The 13,106-nt window shown below is 55.2% G+C and overlaps 6 protein-coding genes across 6 annotated transcripts; 1 reads left to right on the top strand and 5 right to left on the bottom strand.

Moving 5' to 3' along the window:
* Positions 1–484: 484 nt before the first annotated feature.
* On the bottom strand, positions 485–2,282 carry L226DRAFT_511473 (uncharacterized protein). Its single transcript, XM_067678302.1, has 4 exons — positions 2,166–2,282; positions 1,678–2,107; positions 890–1,610; positions 485–822 (listed from the first exon to the last, which is right to left on the bottom strand). The coding sequence occupies exons 2-3, from the start codon at positions 2,025–2,027 to the stop codon at positions 899–901; spliced, it is 1,062 nt and encodes a 353-aa protein (XP_067533343.1). The 5' UTR covers positions 2,028–2,107; positions 2,166–2,282; the 3' UTR covers positions 485–822; positions 890–898.
* Positions 2,283–2,527: 245 nt separating this feature from the next.
* On the bottom strand, positions 2,528–3,355 carry L226DRAFT_146509 (uncharacterized protein). The gene has a single exon (XM_067672398.1). It carries the CDS (start codon positions 3,159–3,161, stop codon positions 2,637–2,639), a length of 525 nt encoding a protein of 174 aa, XP_067533342.1. The 5' UTR covers positions 3,162–3,355; the 3' UTR covers positions 2,528–2,636.
* Positions 3,356–3,394: 39 nt separating this feature from the next.
* Positions 3,395–5,602, bottom strand: L226DRAFT_614642 (uncharacterized protein; the record flags this gene model as incomplete). Its single annotated transcript, XM_067686669.1, has 5 exons — positions 3,395–3,712; positions 3,829–3,896; positions 3,949–4,126; positions 5,355–5,543; positions 5,597–5,602. 5 exons carry the CDS (start codon positions 5,600–5,602, stop codon positions 3,395–3,397), a joined length of 759 nt encoding a protein of 252 aa, XP_067533341.1.
* Positions 5,603–6,930: 1,328 nt separating this feature from the next.
* On the top strand, positions 6,931–8,675 carry L226DRAFT_489859 (uncharacterized protein). The gene is made up of 6 exons (XM_067677292.1): positions 6,931–7,055; positions 7,117–7,214; positions 7,477–7,592; positions 7,655–7,983; positions 8,044–8,141; positions 8,202–8,675. The coding sequence occupies exons 1-6, from the start codon at positions 7,000–7,002 to the stop codon at positions 8,555–8,557; spliced, it is 1,053 nt and encodes a 350-aa protein (XP_067533340.1). The 5' UTR covers positions 6,931–6,999; the 3' UTR covers positions 8,558–8,675.
* A 105-nt stretch (positions 8,676–8,780) lies between these two features.
* Positions 8,781–10,883, bottom strand: L226DRAFT_466430 (cytochrome P450; the record flags this gene model as incomplete). Its single annotated transcript, XM_067675977.1, has 11 exons — positions 8,781–8,958; positions 9,021–9,267; positions 9,329–9,503; positions 9,566–9,679; positions 9,733–9,862; positions 9,946–10,045; positions 10,101–10,184; positions 10,234–10,396; positions 10,451–10,579; positions 10,643–10,753; positions 10,809–10,883. 11 exons carry the CDS (start codon positions 10,881–10,883, stop codon positions 8,781–8,783), a joined length of 1,506 nt encoding a protein of 501 aa, XP_067533339.1.
* A 506-nt stretch (positions 10,884–11,389) lies between these two features.
* Positions 11,390–12,858, bottom strand: L226DRAFT_146482 (uncharacterized protein). Its single transcript, XM_067672397.1, has 2 exons — positions 12,757–12,858; positions 11,390–12,701 (listed from the first exon to the last, which is right to left on the bottom strand). The coding sequence occupies exon 2, from the start codon at positions 12,404–12,406 to the stop codon at positions 11,498–11,500; it is 909 nt and encodes a 302-aa protein (XP_067533338.1). The 5' UTR covers positions 12,407–12,701; positions 12,757–12,858; the 3' UTR covers positions 11,390–11,497.
* Positions 12,859–13,106: the final 248 nt, after the last annotated feature.

The following is a 13,106-nucleotide window of genomic DNA, read 5'->3' as shown; positions in this document are numbered from 1 at the left end:
TCATTCTAGGGCCTGCGGCGGGAATGGATTCAGGCTGCGGGCATTGCGAGCGCGAGGACGTTCGAATGTAGTGCTTCGCTGACAAGAAGGCAGTCACTACTCCGACGAGCAAAGGAGGTACGCACGTTTGCTGTGATCTATTGCATACCCGGGAGTCGCTGATCTATTCTGCGCTTTGTTGACAGAGTCACCCACGTGCTCCAGATCCCGTAGTGTCTACGGCCAGACAGCGCAGACGAGTCCGAACCCGGCCCTGCGATTGCTCAGCACGGCGATGGTCGACTACGGCCAGATCTCGTTCGCAGCTAGCCTTGCCCCGAATGACGGTAAGGGCTTCAACAGTACGCACTCTTCAAGTTTGGCTCATTATGACTGGCGGTTGCTGCATTACCCCCTCCTAGCAACTGAACCTCAGTACCATTCCGCCATTCCGAACCACGGGTGCTCCTTCAGTTCGAGCTTTTCGCCAAACGCCACGATTCCGACACTGGCGGTCCATTGATCTGCTGCGAACAATAGTTACCAGGGATGCTTCATGAGGTCTATCGCTATCAACCTTGTAGAGTAACAGTGACGGAGCACCTCGTGCGGTTGGACGGGTTCTTGTTCGCCTATTCTAGCGTATCGTCCTGGATGGTACAAGTGTAATATCGCAAATAAATATACCCGGCGATTCTGACGTTGCCGCAGCAATCAACAGAGCACCACCCTCAAGCCACCGGTGATACAGACTCGCTGTGGACATCTCTGTCGACGATCGACGATGGGTCACTTCAAGTGTCCACGAGGTTACATACTGCATAGTGGAGACGACAGCATCATCTGTTGTCCGCCCGATACGGTTCGTCAGTTCGCTCCATGGCATGCAGTCGAGGCCATGAAAACGTACCTTGTCCCTTCAGTTCCCCTCAACCCGCCGACGCTTAACCAGATGCGCGACACCGAACGTGACAGGGAGGTCCTTCCATAACTTCTTCTGCTTTCCTTCGAACGAAGACGCCTCCCAGTCTTCAGCCTTCTTCTTGCAGTTACTGCAGAGGCCATTGAGAGCGGGAAATCTCTCGAATAAATCGCAACTACTAGTGCTCCCCTGTCGCCCCGCCTTCGTCAACTTCTCAGTCACCTCCAGCTTCCAAAGACGTCTGCAAGCCCCGCCCTTCTTACACGTCTTGTGCGCAGGCATGTACTTCAGAAGGCGAGGGACGTAGTCAGCTGTTGCAGCGACGAGAGTTTGCATCCCGTTGATGCACCGCTCGAGGTCATCAGGGGGGAGGTACTCGGTCGCTCCGTCCTCGTGGGTGTATCCCCGGGCGATGGCACCCCCGAGACATGCGCAGTGGTAGAATGCGGCCGGTAGGACGGAGGGGATGTTGAAAAGTCGTGCGAACCTTATTGCAACTATGGCTTGCGACAGGACGGCTGTACGTTGCGCAGAATGGGAATCCATCCTGTGAACGTGGCTATCGTGGATCCGCCAAGTATCGTAGTCGTTGGAATACGTATCCTTGAGCGCGGATTTTGCGTACTCCATGACGTCGGTGAGCTGGTACTTGTGAGAGAGCCGAAACAAAGCACAGATCATGGGGAAGTCGTTGGATGAACGGGAGGTACTGCGTGGACGAGCATGATATATGTGGGCACTGGAACTATTGGAGAATTCGCGCGGTGTGGACTCACCCATTTCCCTTCGGAAACAACCTACGCAGGAGGTATCGCCAATCTCGCGGTGAATCAGTGGCTATGTGGACGACCTGGGTGCCTTCGGAACCTCCGTCCGGGGCGACGTGTGAGAGAAGGTGGCGAAGAATAGATGACTGTGCTGAGAGAAGACCCATGTATAGTCGAAAGCCGGTAGTGCGAACGACAAGAATAAAGTTTCCATCCGCGAACCAGAACTCTTCATCTCTTTCGTATGCCTCAGGCCCTGAATGATCTGAGTGGTCGCGCGACTGAGATGGCAGCTCCGGTTTTATGTCCTCGTCAGACTCGTAGAAGCGAACGCGCTTGGCCCTGGTACCGGTTCCCATGTTCTATCGTTCGATTCGAGAACTGCGCGCGAGGTAAGTGCGGTGATGAAGGGAGTATTGAAGAATGAAGGCTGGGGGGACTGAACGGCGCATGAGCTCCAGCTACAAGTAGCCAATTGTCGGTGGAATACAACTCACTGGTGCTCAGACGTTGACGTTGACAAGAAATTCCTGTCAGCACAGTGCGCAAGATGCAAGATGCTTGGCAAATTGCCGAAGAGGTCTGGTGGAAGAGCTCAAGGTCAACGCCGGGCGTCTTCACTTACCGCAGCACAATCACGAACTTCGATCTTATCACTACGCGCATTACGTGGGTGCTGTTGCCGCTGGCGTCGTCCCGACACCTCTCCACGCTCTTCCATCGTTGGCCAACGCCTCGCCCATATTAACAAATAACATGTCACCTACACATACCGGCATACAACATGGGTCGCTTCGTAACACAACCATGCAGGTCGGAGAGATGGGCCAGGAGCGACCCTGCTCGTATTGAACGCTCGCCGTAACGACGCAGCACAGTCCATACGTACACGGCTCCAAGACGAGACGCTCGAGTCCTTCAGAAACACCTCTGTCGTATCTCACATCTCCTCTACCGGTTCCACACTCTCAGCACTCCGTTCCGGAAGAGTAGTGATCTTCGAGCCCGGGAGCACACAAGTACGCGACTCCCTTGTTCGCCTTCACGTCCGGCGCCGCAGCGGCGAAGATAGAGGAGTACGCGCTCTCCCATGGGTTCAGGAAGTACAGCGCGAGGAAGAAGCGGATGAAGGAGCGGAGGATCGGGATGCTTTTGTGGGATCGTCGTGTTACCCCTCGATATTGATCCAGGCGGGGTGCACGGGGAGGACGGTGATGGAAGCCTCCGGATGCGAGGATGCGAAGGCTCCTCCTGAAGCGACTTAGTGTGTAGGATGTTCGTGAGCGTAGATCAAGGTAGGGGCGAGTGGAAAGAGGCGGAGGACAGGACTTAGAGTGCAAGAGATTTGTCATGATTATATAGTTTGCTGCGGCGTTCGTGGTTGAAGTTCTCGAAGGTACGGTAGCACAGACGTGGTTCCTGAGATGTCGAACAAAGCTGGACCTGTGTTGGATGCCAATGCGTACGAACGCCTCTACCGATGTAGCGTGCATACGCAAACCCGCACCTAGGGTCCTGGTAGACCGTAGTGCTGGCTAAGGGACGCGGCGTACCACGCTCACCCTCGTAGACCTGGATAAGCACAACGTGGCTGGTTGCCGCAGCAGGTCGAGAAGACCTTGTCCTTCATCAGATCGGCGTGCGGCTTGATGAGCGCGTCATGGCATCACCAGCGGTGGCGATACCGAGGATGAGAGGAACGACATGAAGGAGGAAGAAGGGAAGGTCATGAGCCGTCCTGAGACGTCAGCAGTGAGGATGACAGTCTGGACAGCAGCACCGTGCGCGCGGCCTCGTAAGGGTTGATCGACCCCTTGCCGATGAAGAAGTCGGATACGAGCTTGACGATACGGGAGCTATAGGTGGAGCCATCGGACGAGAATGATACCTTGTCGATTCTGGAGTCGCGGGGGCCCTTCTCAACGGGCTCGAGGTTGCTATGGAAGACAAAGGCGGCGAAACGCGCAACGACGTCCAACGACGCAAGCTTGCGGTCGACCAGCTTTCTCGGCGTTATGGCGAAGATCGACGGGAAGAGAAGATGCTAGCGACTCGCTAGTTGTCCTGGCAGGGCTCCTCAAAGCGAGCTCGGCAACGGAGATATAGATATCGAGGTCCCCCAAAGAGCGTGTCGATCTCAAGCGGCCGACGAGAGGTTACGCTTGGCACACGCGCCAGGCCGTACGTAGTCGATAGATCACGAAGAGCATGAGGGCTGATAGAGAGGTCTGGATAACGATGATGTCAGTGACGAGTTCGCAAGAACGCTTAAGAGCCTACCTTGCTTGCGCTGGGTGAGCTTGTGCGTGATGAGATGGTTGTTGAAGCCCTCGCCACCCAAGGGAGTGTCACCAACAATGCGAAAGTACCCTCCTCGATGGCCAGGGGGTGGGTGATCGTTGTTTGTGCGACCATGGTAGAGGGATAGATGATGCGCGATGGAAGCTGTTACTGAGACCTTTCAAGCAACAATGTCCAGAGTTGTCAGCGCGCAGCACATAGAACCCTCGTCAGCACCGTGATGTTGTCGACGAAGCCATTTTGACAACATGTCACGTCGCATTCCAAGACACGTTGAGCAATATTGAGGGAACATGCGTCCACGCACGAACCGCCACGAAACTTTCGAACATTGCAGATCCGGAGAGAAGAGCCGCAACTCACCAGGGACTAAAGAGCTACTCACGAAGAGAACACGGGGGAAAAAGACGTGTAACGCAGACACGTCAGTCCCCCTCCAACAAAGCCGCCAATATGTCGAGCTTGAGTACCAGAGGCACAGCCGCCGCTGTCTCCGTCGAGGCCAATAACAGAAGTCATCCACCGCGGAGCACCTTGGGCCTTCGTTCGTTGCGCGAGCGATAACGGTGTAGGGAGGGTGGCGGGCGTAGGAGATCGTGCTGACTCCTGAGAAGAGCCTTCAGGTGGACAACTGAACATACGAGAACGACGCGATGAGGCGTACTGAGAGAGATAGCAGGTCGCGAAGAGGCTCAGGAGATGGTGGTCGATAGGAACAAATTTTTTGAAGTGTCGTTGCGCACGACAACATCTACTTACGACATTATGAGGCGCTAGCAAGGCATTTGTCCGACTTAATAATCAACTTTCTAATGTGACTAGTAGCTGTCAGTCTTTCGCACTAGTCCGGCTACAAATTCCAACTTCTCTCCTACCACCATGACAGTGATACTCTATTCAGTCCGGGTGCGGAAAAGCACCGTCAACTCGCCGTGGATCTTCAAATACACCTGGGTATTCGATCCCTTCATGAATCTCCTCCGCAAGGAACACCGGGTCAGTTCAGTTGGCATCGAGCGAGTCCGCCACACGCATTTACAACTTCAGCACGCGCCGATGCGCTGAATCGCCTCGGTGGCAATCGGGTACTGCGCTCGAAGATCGTGAGCGCGATGATCTCGGACGGCAGATGGCGGTCGCGGAAGGACTCCGCAAGAAAAATGCGCGAGTCGGCGAGGTCAGTTAAGAGGACGTCCGCGAAGTCATTCGATGGTAAGTCCATCCTCTATTCAGGTCGTTGACTCCTCTCCCTCGTTCCGTCCTGGCAAAGTAAGGAACTACCCATGCGTCGACGACCTCTGTGCTCGTGCCCGTGCTGCCATGTAGATGCGCAAGCTTGCTCCCTCTTCACCATGCACGGCGACAAGTCTCCGCACACGACGTACATGTCTTCCGCTGCGAAGGCAAAGCCGCTTTGCCTTCGCGATGGGAGACGTCTCGTAGATGTGGTACGTGACGATGCCCGTGCCACACGCGTTGTCGATGATGACGAGCTCCGAGCAGCCATCGGCTCGGTCGAGGACGCGCTGTCCGACGAGCTGCAGCGCGAAGGGGCCAGGGGGGCCTCCACTTTTCTGTAAGCGTAGTGAGATCGTTTCAACGCTTTGACTCGCACTGCTCAATTGACGACCATGGCCCATGGACCGATCGGGGCTTGGTGGGGATCGCCAGGTGAGATGTGTTCGAACCCATCTCTGGGCGCACTTGACGAAGCTCTATGCAGTGTTTGCATAGCCCTCCGAAGGATCCATGCGCCAAACCTCTCAATTGTATCCCTAAGGTGTCTCCGGAGAGGCTCCAGCTGGACATTTGTGCGTGTAAAGGGGACATGCCATCCTTCTCACATCTTGTATTCAGCCGCCTGTACTATATTCGAGCACACTCCGGTCCCTGAGCTCGATAGAACCCGCGGAACTCTGACGGCTCGATCACCAACTGCGCTACGGGAGAACGTAAGTACTTCGAGCGGAGCTCCTTCCCTGCCACTTCATCTACAGCATCGCGAGGACTTTGAGTACGTCATTGGTCTCAGCATGATTCTTGACCATCGTGATGTATGTTTTCACCGATAAAGTTGCGGTGGTATTCGGAGTGCGGGCTCGAGTTCTTGTATCGCACTGCCATGGTGGCTAGGAACGAAGTTCGAGAAGTTCTGGAACGGCATTAAGGAGCTCTAAGAGGATTTCAGCTGTGCTTTCCTCAAAGCAGTGCAACAAGCTCAAGAGAACTTCGAAAGCTACCGCCGGGACGCCCAGATGGTGAGACCCTGCGGCGAACGATGAAGTCAACTGTCAGACATCTTGACAGATGGAAGTTACGAAGCAGATGGCTGCGACATAGGTCTCTACCCACGAGGGCGTCCTTCTCCAGGGGACGCGCCCATAGACTGACGCCGCTGTCAATGTTCAATGTCCAACAGTCGAGAGGACGGCATGTTGCGAGCAGTGATGCGAATGTCGGCGGCTTCATCAAAATCTACGGATACCAGAGTCCTTCGGCACACAGGACTACCTTTCTCTGACCATCGAGGACACTGCGGTGAGTTTGATCAATCACCAATCAGCCACCTTTGCAGAACATGTTCTTGGAGAGTTAAGTTGAATGTGAGATAACTATTGGAGGCAACGGGCTCCTGTTCGCTCAGTTGGACAGAGGGCCATCGGCATGAGATGGCGTGTGACCTGGCCCGGGAGCAGCTCGGGTATACTCATGTTAGCTACCGAAGAGAGAGCTATCTTGAGGATAGAGGAGTTTGAACGGCTCAACCAAGAGTAGCTGAATATCATCGTTCCGAACACACCTTTCGTCACACGTTCGAGTCGGGGGATGGTTCTTGGTTCGAGAGATTTGAGCCCCGAACCTTCGGAGAACGAATGTAGTCATGATCTTGTTACCTGATCCTTCACTCTCCGATGTTCTATTGTACGCCTCAATGCGACTCATGGACCGTCGCTACGCTCAGATGTCATCCCCACTAGCTGTACTCAAGCCCAGACCAGCATTTCGTCTAACCGCTTGGCGGGCAGTGCAATGGTCCTATTCATCACTCCCGATGGTCTGAAAGATTTCTTCCGGACAGATGCCCAGTGAGTAGAATTTAGATTGTCTACTCAACTGTATACTCAGGACCTCCGGTGGGAAGCGCAGTTCCTCAAGGCCGCCAACGATGTTCGCAATCAAAAACTCTATCTTTGGTCCCACAGGTTGGCTTCTTCCAGCCAGTGAGAACGTTTCACAGAATGACGGTGAGTACACTGCCATGAATCGGACGTGAAGGCAGCTTTAGACGGGGGAGGGTAGGCCCGTGCAAGACCTATAAATCACTCCTCGTATTTCCTTGAGTTCATTGTCATACCCCGCCATACGACATCATGTCTTCCAGCGCAAACCCAGGACTATCAGGGGCCTCTCTTCCCCCCATCCCCCCCGAATTCCAAGCACTACTTACGGCAAATGTCAACTTGCTTATAATCGATACCGTATTCCCCGTGCTCCTCGTCCCTATAGGCATCGGGCTGTTCCTGTTCTCCACTCCCGAGCTTCGAAGGAAGCCAATATTCATCCTCAACGTTGTCTCGATCATACTCGGCCTCGCATTTGGTAGCATTGCTATTTACTCCCAGGTGAGCCGCATGTCATATCCCTAGCCTTCCTGTGACATCAAATTCATGTTTTGTTTGAACAGGCTGTCAACGCGTCCGGGCGAGCTGTCCCTACTCAGTACCTCAATGCGATAATCGGCTTCTACATCCTCATTCCGATATGCGTCCAGTGTATCCTGTTACTCAGGATCGTTGCCGTATATCCTCCATATGCGCTCTCACTCATCCGCCGGATCCTCATCTACGGCACGCTCGGGGCTATACTGATCGCACGGGTCATCAACGCCGGCATCGGTCTCCATAAGCTCGCCCAGGATGCCGAGAGAACCCGCGACTGGGAGGTCATCGGGCACCTCTCCTGGATCCTTCCAAACTCAAGGGTGGAGTGGTTCCTCCAGCTGTTCTACGACTTGTGAGTTGCGACTCGGGTGGACGCCTCCAAACAAGCTGATTCAATCATCGTCCTTCGTAGGTTAGCTTCAATGCTCTTCCTGCTCCGTATTCGCCAGTCGAACGTGTTCAAACCTAAAGACTATGAGAGCGGTCCCGTCGCCACCGCCGGCAAGAAATGTCAGTCTCCTCGCCGTCCGTGTCTCTGTCATGACTAGACTAACCTCCTGGGTCTAACAGGGTCGTACGCCGCGCGTCTTCGTGCCCTCTTCTGGATCGCGCTATCGAACCTCATCATCCCGGTCATCTTCAACATCGCAGTGCTCATCATGGTGTACACCGGCGTCGACTTCATCCGTGGCGGGGACGTAGTGATGGTCAACCCGTACGTGGAGATCATCGGGGTTCTCCTCGCCACCTTGGTGTGCAGCAGCGGGACGCAGTGGGGGAACGTGGCGATTCATTCCGCTCATGAGGATCCTGTGATTCTCGGGCATGGCCACGCGCTTTCGATGCCCTCGATGAAGTTCACGTCTGTGAGTGGACCTACGTCGCAGGTGCACTCGAACGTGAACGATGGTTCAGTTACAGTATGAAATGCTCCTCGAGTTTGTAGTAGTATATTATTGGTTGTGGAGGTGAAAGGTCGAATTATGAACGCGTCTTGCACGCTAATTCCCGCACCGGACTTGAAACGACTTTTGAAAAGATAGCAGTAGCATGGAGCTCGAGTTTTCATTTTGCGCTCCATCTAGTAACTATACACTGCACAACGAACACACCTCTGCATGAACACCAGACCGAAAGTAAGAACCACGCTCAGAAGATCGCCGTACGCTTCCTGACCAGAATCCGCCCCGACTGTGGCGGAACAAGGCTGACCGCGAAGAAGAAGTTCTTCGGGCGCGGTCCTCCGCCCACGAGCTTCAAGTCGTAATTCAAGACGATATAAGCGAGGATGGCCCGCAGCTCGTTCGCTGCGAAGAATCGGCCTGGGCTAAGTGACAACAAGACTAATCTTCAGCTCAGTACGAAGGAGAGAAGCGTCCAACGGCTTACCATGACTGCTTGCCGTGCCCGAAGCCCACCCAGTCGAGAGACGTGGTGGACAGCTGGTGCTTCGTCTCATCGTTCCCGCCCCTCTCGCGCATGCGCGCAAACCGGAAGGGGTCAAACGCGTCTGGGTCCGGATACTTCTCCTCGTTGTGCTGAATCGAGTATGTCGGGACGCCGACCTTGGTGCCCTTGGGGATAATGGTACCGTCGGCCAGTACGACATCGGTCATTGCCTCACGGAGCATCGTTACTGTAGCCAGCGGTCAGTTTTTTGACATGACGTAGAAGCGAAGGGTGGGTGAGTAACGCACTGACTGCCATCCCGTTGTACCGGTGCGACTCCTTGAGGAAGCTGTCGACCTTCCACATCTTGCTGAGTGCAGCCTTGGTCCACCCTTCAGCGGCGACGATGGGTGCGATTTCGTCCCTGAGCGGCTGGGCGTACTGCGGATGCGCCGCGAGATCATACAAGGCGTTGGTCAGGGCCTACATTAGTCCGACAGATCAGTCAAAGGGTGGATATACATGCAAAGGACGGACGGGCGTACCATGCTCGTCGTGTGGATTGCTCCGAGGTTCGTTGCCATAATCCTGATCATGATCCTCTCGTCCGAGTAATCGCGTTTGACGCCCTCTTCGACGCAGAACTGGAGCATGTCTGTCTATCGGGGTGTGAGGAAAAGCTCACTGGTATCGGCGGGAGCATAGGGCATACCGGGACGTGTATACTGTCATCGCCCGCGAGCTTCTTCCGGATCAGCTCGCGACGCTCGTCGAGAAGAGCTTTGAGCAGCTCTGTGCACTTGCGTTCTGCATTTGGGGCTGCGTTGAAGAACCTGCCAATGCTTACTCTGACGACATGGCAGGCTAGTCAGTATTCGGACTGGTTTACGGTTCGGACTATGGTTCGGACTATATAGGTACTCACGGCAGCGTCAGTAGTATGGGGAATATCAAGGCCGACGCCCAGGCAGTTACGATTCCGTGGGTATATTGAGCGACCGAGTTGAGGTACTCCTTGTTGCGACCTGTTCATGGTTTGCGTCAATGGCTGGTAGTAGCATAAGATATAGCAGCACTTACATGTCGGAAACCCAACGAACCCACGGTTGACAGCACGAATGACGATCTCCTCGGACGTCTTGTTAGGGTTGAGGCTCACCCAACCTATGTTGACATGTGTCATTGGACGATAGAGCATGAGCGATGGTCTCACCATCGCCATCAGAGGGAAGGAACTCCTGGGCTACGACTTCGAGCTCGTCCATGAGTTCGGGGATCATCGAACTGATACTCCTCGTGAGATCTTTCAGGATGACGCCGTGGAGCCAAGTGTCCTCCCACAAGTCTTGACCCGTTACATGGTAGGATGGGAACGCCTGCGCAGACCGTCGGTCGAATGTTCAATGCACTTGAGTAGCGTTGACACGTACGTTCATCAACGCTTGAGTCAGCCATAGCTGATTCTCTGGTCGTGTCTTGATATCTTCCATGACCTCCGGGTCCGACACTATGACCACCCATCCAGATAGCAGCGGGATCTTGAAGGGACGAGCGCCATACTGCGACGCAATTATGCATGAGGTGATGCGGGGCCGAGGGTGCGGATAAGGAGCATGGCGCACCTTCTTGTACCCGTACTGAATCAGCTGTTTCCCTCGAAACAGCGTGTGTAGCCCTCCGAAGTAAGATAGGAGGGGGAAGAACGGGCCGCCAACGCTGGGTACCCTGTAGAGCTATTCGCGTTGTCCCTTGAGCAATATTGCACGTTCCATTATAATCACGACGTACCGGACTTCGCCTCCATCTCAGGACGTACACAGCGAGCAGGTATCCCACAGTGGCAAGGAGGACCACTGTCTGCATATCTACGGTCGCGAGCTTGGGGGCCAAGCGCGGAGATACAAAGTCGCGAGTGTGGTCGGGTTTGTGGGGTTCCCGGGAAGGGTACCTGGAGGGCAGAGAAAGATGCACGGCGTCGCTTGAAAGAATGGGTGTCTACAGCAGAGGATGCCTGACACGTCGCACCGTGGGAGGAAGAGTTTTAATCATCGAGAAGCTGCAGAATCTCGAATCGAAGAGACTCGCCGCGAACGCTCTTGCGGCCCTGAGAAGGCGGTAATGCGACAGCCGTGTACACTTTGCGCCGCACCATGAGGCGAATCTCCCACCGCGACGTCCAACTCTCAGGATATGACAAACGATGATGGTAGAAGTCAAGGGCCTCATAAAGGCCTCATTCCGCGCCAGCTCACTGTTTCCTGTCCGGTCCGAGCTTCCGTCCTGATATTCGAATCCCGCGTGATGCAATGAATCATGTATGTCTCCGTAATGAACTACAGGTCTCCGTGTGCGATAGCATGCTTATATAACTTCGTGAACGCCAGGTTTATATATTCTATGATGATAGGGTTACAAAGCAGCAGTCTCGAACTAATCAACAACAACACGCTCCTCCTGGTTAATGTCCATATCCATCATCATGCCGAAGCACATCGGAAGTAGCTGTTCGCGTCGTCCGCCCACACGGGCGCACCAGGCGTCCGGCGAAGGGTGGGCGGGAAGACATGGCCGGGCGTGAGAGGGTCACCGTCGGCGACGAAGCTGTGGCTGCGGCCCATCATGTCGCGCGCAGACTCGCTGTACTGGAGGCTGCACAGGACGGGGCGCGGAGGAGTGGTGATAGGGGCCGGAGAGCCGAAGGTGGGGATGGGGAGGAGACTCGGTGACGGAGACTCGACGGGGAGGACCTTCGTATACGGAGACTCGCCAAAGGTAGGGATGGGGAGAAGGCTCGGGGAGGGGGACTCGACGGGGAGGAGTCTCGAATACGCGGACTCGCCGAAGGTGGGGATGGGGAGGAGACTCGGGGAGGGGGCCTCGTCGGGTCTCGAATATGAGGACTCGCCGAAGGTGGGGATGGGGAGAAGGCTCGGGGACGGGGACTCGACGGGTCTCGAATACGGAGACTCGCCGAAGGTGGGGATGGGCACGAGTCTCGGAGAACCGCCGCTTGCACTGCTCGCTGAGCACGGGGAGAGACAGTCGAGAGTAGAGGACGTGGACGGGTACGAGAGTGATGGGGGCGTCGACGGCGTCGAGCTCCTGCTGGAACTCGAAGACGAACAGTACGAGTTCGCGGGAGCATGGGTGATGCGCTGAGCGACGCCGAAGGGAACGCCGTGGCCGAGCGACTCGCGGACTCGGCGGTTGTGGGCACGAACTTGCGCACGGAAGAGCACGAGCTCTAGGTCCGCCTTGTTGAGGCGGGGGGTAGGGTACCCTGCTTTGATGGTGGACCTCTCGGAGGGCGCAGGGATGAAGGTGGTGGTGTTACGGACTGGACCAGCCAGGTTAGACGCGGTAGTGCGAACGAAGTGGGTATTCATCTTCAATGCACAGGTGACGAGTTCGCAAAGAGGAAAGATAGTAGTGCGAGTGTACGCTGGTATGTGTGGATATGAAGTGAGCTCGGTGATGGGGACCTCAGACCTCTAGAGGCCCGTCTTTTATGCTGTTGAGCGATACAGGCCTCGGTCGGGTACTCCGCGTATATCACGCCGCACTGCGAGTGGGTAGACGTTGCTTCCGAACCGGCCGACATCGGATACCGCACCAGGAAGCGGATGGTCGGCGGTCGTTACTTGTTTGAGTAGGTAGAGGAGCGCGTATTGCGTATATGGTCTGCACGATAACGGAAGGTTAGACTCATTGCGGGACCAGTTTCAAATCGGCCTACTGAAAGTGTACCCAACTGGCGAGCATCCTAGTGAGGACGGCTGGACCGATTCAAAACCTAGCTCCGCCTGAAGGGATGAGTACAAGCAGTCACATTCAAAATTGACCTTTCGGAGTGCTTACGATCGAGGCCGGCAGCAAGGAGCCGTAGGAGCCTAGTCTCTGGGCTAACGCTTCATCGATATGCACAGACAGCCTTCTTGAGCCCGTGGCCTTCTGAAAGCCGACGATTTGTCAGTATCGGTAGATCTGCATGCCAGAAGTATGAGAGAGAGAGAGAGAGAGAGAGAGAGAGAGAGAGAGAGAGAGAGAGAGAATGTTGTAAGTACTGCAAATGAACGCACATACACA

This window comes from Lentinus tigrinus (assembly GCF_003813185.1).
Source record: "Lentinus tigrinus ALCF2SS1-7 unplaced genomic scaffold L226scaffold_21, whole genome shotgun sequence".
Taxonomy (NCBI): domain Eukaryota; kingdom Fungi; phylum Basidiomycota; class Agaricomycetes; order Polyporales; family Polyporaceae; genus Lentinus; species Lentinus tigrinus.
Note: the sequence above shows the minus strand (reverse complement) of the source record. Positions and strands in the feature narration are given on the sequence as shown.

Excerpts from the sequence above, each read along its gene's own strand:
- L226DRAFT_146509 (XM_067672398.1), bottom strand. The coding sequence starts at position 3,161 with ATGCACGCTACATCGGTAGAGGCGTTCGTACGCATTGGCATCCAACAC.
- L226DRAFT_511473 (XM_067678302.1), bottom strand. The coding sequence starts at position 2,027 with ATGGGAACCGGTACCAGGGCCAAGCGCGTTCGCTTCTACGAGTCTGAC. Across the intron at positions 1,611-1,677 it reads TTGTTTCCGAAGGGAAATGG|TACCTCCCGTTCATCCAACG; the intron begins GTGAGTCCACAC and ends TCGTCCACGCAG.
- L226DRAFT_146482 (XM_067672397.1), bottom strand. The coding sequence starts at position 12,406 with ATGAATACCCACTTCGTTCGCACTACCGCGTCTAACCTGGCTGGTCCA.
- L226DRAFT_489859 (XM_067677292.1), top strand. The coding sequence starts at position 7,000 with ATGGTCCTATTCATCACTCCCGATGGTCTGAAAGATTTCTTCCGGACA. Across the intron at positions 7,056-7,116 it reads TTCTTCCGGACAGATGCCCA|TTCCTCAAGGCCGCCAACGA; the intron begins GTGAGTAGAATT and ends TGGGAAGCGCAG. Across the intron at positions 7,593-7,654 it reads GCATTGCTATTTACTCCCAG|GCTGTCAACGCGTCCGGGCG; the intron begins GTGAGCCGCATG and ends TTGTTTGAACAG.